Source organism: Phaseolus vulgaris, chromosome 7 (genome assembly GCF_051622355.1).
Source record: "Phaseolus vulgaris cultivar YP4 chromosome 7, ASM5162235v1, whole genome shotgun sequence".
Classification (NCBI taxonomy): domain Eukaryota; kingdom Viridiplantae; phylum Streptophyta; class Magnoliopsida; order Fabales; family Fabaceae; genus Phaseolus; species Phaseolus vulgaris.
The window spans coordinates 14,936,080-14,939,270 of record NC_143504.1 but is presented as its reverse complement, the minus strand read 5'-3'; the positions used below and the strand labels follow the sequence as shown (position 1 = coordinate 14,939,270).

Here is a 3,191-nt window from a genome sequence, read left to right as displayed (position 1 = left end):
GAAATCTTAAACATGTCAATGAAGTGCTTGTTTTTGATTTTGTAAGTGCATCAGATTTCCTTATTCGTAGACTCCATACATCATTATCTGGTTGTTGAAATATGATGTCGTAAGCCTATTACTTAGTCCTATCAATAAGGATATGTAAGAACCTGACTTTGTGTCACCCACTAAGGGTCCAATTGGCTTTGTTTGTTTGTGACTAACAACTTAAAGATGAAGAAGAATAGGTCTGCAATTCCTTGAAGTCAATAAAATACTAACTCAGATTTTGTTTTTGCCTATAAAAAAAATGACAAACTGAAAATGAATTTCTAACAAGTCTTGAACTCGTGGTCAAATCCAAGGAATGATGTTTTCTGTCTAAAATCATATATAGCTTGATTCAAAAGGATAATCAATCTTTAATGTAGCATTGAATACATGTGCAGGTCCATTTTCCAAGTCTTATGTTTCAGAAAATTTCTATCATGCTACAGGAGTAAGGAAATCTCAAACTCCATGATGCAACACACTACCAATTCTGAGAGCTGTCACTTGGTAAAAGTCATACATATCTAATAGAAAATATTGAACAAAAATTACAAGAATAGTAATTTAATTTTGAGTTGGAATGGATCCAATCCAATGGGGGGGGGGGGGGGGGCACTCTACTACTTGGTCATTGCTAAGTACAAGTAGAATACAGTACAACAAACAATAATAACAACACATTATTTCTTGAGAGGGAAGATTGGAAGCCAATGAAATTTGAATAATAAATTTGTCCAATTCAACTAGGTGAGTGCTTCATCGAACGGTCATCATCATCTTGACAAATTCATCATAGTTAACTTGGCCATCACCGTCCAAATCTGCTTCTTTAATCATCTGCTCCACTTCCTCATCAGTTAGTTTTTCTCCTAGGTTGATCATTACGTGTCTCAACTGCACACCCCAGAAACAAATGTAAATGTTTTTACTACTATCATAGTAGCTAGCTACATGTGTGTATAACATACTTATATACTTAGAGGGAGAGACAAAGAAATAAGATTCTCTACAACACTCAAATGTCAGACCCCGATGCATTTTCTAATCAAACAACTAATATTCATTGCATGCAGAAGTACGGTCTACTGTCCTACTTGTTAGTTTTTACATATATATAAATTACAAAATTTTGCATATCTAAGTTTAGATAATACTAAAAATTATATTATTTTACATGTGGGAGATAAAAGATGTCATTGGGTTGGGTAAAAGCATGCCATGAGCTTTAACTCCTGAATATAATTGCATTTTTTTTCATTATTAAAACTTAAACTTGTATATTTAAAAGATGGGAAAAAAAAGTTAGAAAACTTTCTCTATATTATTAAGGTAAAAAGAAGAAAGGCAAAAGCTTTAACGCTTTTCAAGAAAAAGAGCTGTAAACTAAATTTGCAACTGATCTTGGCCCACCTACATTGTTCAGCTCAGCAGAAACCTTCACTTTATCAAAATTTTCAGAAATCTATTATGTGAATTATAATGAAGATTTGTAATGTCCTTGTCATCAAAGAAAGAAAACTAATAAAACAGAAAGATAAATAAATAAATGCATACCTCACTAGCTGATATATAGCCATTTTGATCTTTATCAAAAACCTTGAAAGCCTCTTTGAGCTCCTCTTCTGCATCAGTGTCCTAAGAGAGAAAGAACACAACACCAAACTTAGTCTTCGGTTATTGTAAAGTTTAAATGCAGATGAAGCTTTAGCGACACAAAACCAAACATCAACAGACTAGAAGTTGTTGAAATGTTATGTATGCACACGTATGATAAGAATGAATGGAACAAAAGTAGCTTAACTTACTTTCACTTTCTTGGCCATCAAGCTCAAGAACTCGTCAAATTCAATGGTTCCATTCCCATCTGCATCGACTTCGCTTATCATATCTTGAAGCTCTTCTTCTGTAGGGTTCTGATCCAATGACCGAATGACAGTGGCCAGTTCTTCCACAGTAATGCAGCCTAAAGAAGATGCACACAATTCATATGAAAATTCTATCAATCTAAAGAAGAATTCAACTGAATAACAGATACCATTTTATGAAAATTATAGACTACAAAAAAGATATTCTTTTGCTTACCATCTCCATCTTTGTCAAACAACCCAAAGGCCTCCTTAAAATCAACAATTTGTTCTTCACTCAAGACATCTGTCATAGTCATGGTGTATTTGTTTTTCGAACTTCAACCAGAAAAGAGAAAGAGAGAGAGAGGTAAAGAGAGAAAGAGAGAGAGGGTTGTGTTGTTGAGTATAGCTCAATCTTAGCTGGGCTATATGTAGAAGTTGAGTGATGCTAGCTAGTCTAGGAGGATTTGTTTTAAAAGTTTAATTTACCTAGTCAAATGAAGTTTTAATGGGTGCATTTTGTTGTTATACTTGTGGCTTTATGGTGGAAATAAGAATCAGAGAGTAATTGTAAGTGCATAAATGGGGTGGGGGTGGGGGTGGTGGTGGGCCAGGATGATTTAAATGCAGTGAATGATTTTATAATAAGTAATGATATTTATTTGATTAATATATTGCAGTGAAAATATTGACAGCTGGAAGGGTTTGGTGTTTAGGGGACAAAATAAAAGGGTTTAATTCAAAGTTCAAAGGGTATGGAGTATGGAGTATGGGGAGGTGTGTAGACTCTGCCTCCTCATCAATTTCCAATTTCCAATTTCTCACCACCCACCCAAAGACCAAGCTTCTTCGTTTGCTTGCACCATAAGAGAGAAATGAAATAGACATTAATGCACATTTTATTTTTCTGTGATCCTTGTAATATGGGTAATGCGTCGAGATGACACTGTCAACACGGTTTAAGAATGAAAACAAACACACATACGCGTTCTTATGTACTATTTTCAAAAGAGAAAAAAAAAAAAAAGGAGTTCTACGTGTGAAGAATGTGTTGGTCTGTTTTTTGTTCAAATTATATCATTTCTAAACTTTGGAGATGGGAGAAATTGTTTTCTTAATCTTTCACTCCAAGATTCACTGTTCATTAACACGGGTTTTTGAAGAACAATGATTCATTGGTGCATTTTATGTTTTACATTTTGTTAAAGATTACTTTTGCTAGCTGGTTTAAAAAAACAATCTTTTCATTATTTATTTCCTTTACCAGAGGAGGAGGTGTTTCCACCTTTTGGTCAACTTAACGCGGCATCA

General features: G+C 34.1%; 1 protein-coding gene across 1 annotated transcript; it reads right to left on the bottom strand.

Annotated features, from left to right (window-relative positions):
• Positions 1-537: 537 nt before the first annotated feature.
• On the bottom strand, positions 538-2,313 carry LOC137828837 (calmodulin-1). Its single transcript, XM_068635571.2, has 4 exons — positions 2,116-2,313; positions 1,839-1,996; positions 1,588-1,668; positions 538-927 (listed from the first exon to the last, which is right to left on the bottom strand). The coding sequence occupies exons 1-4, from the start codon at positions 2,195-2,197 to the stop codon at positions 790-792; spliced, it is 459 nt and encodes a 152-aa protein (XP_068491672.1). The 5' UTR covers positions 2,198-2,313; the 3' UTR covers positions 538-789.
• Between the last annotated feature and the right edge of the window lie 878 nt (positions 2,314-3,191).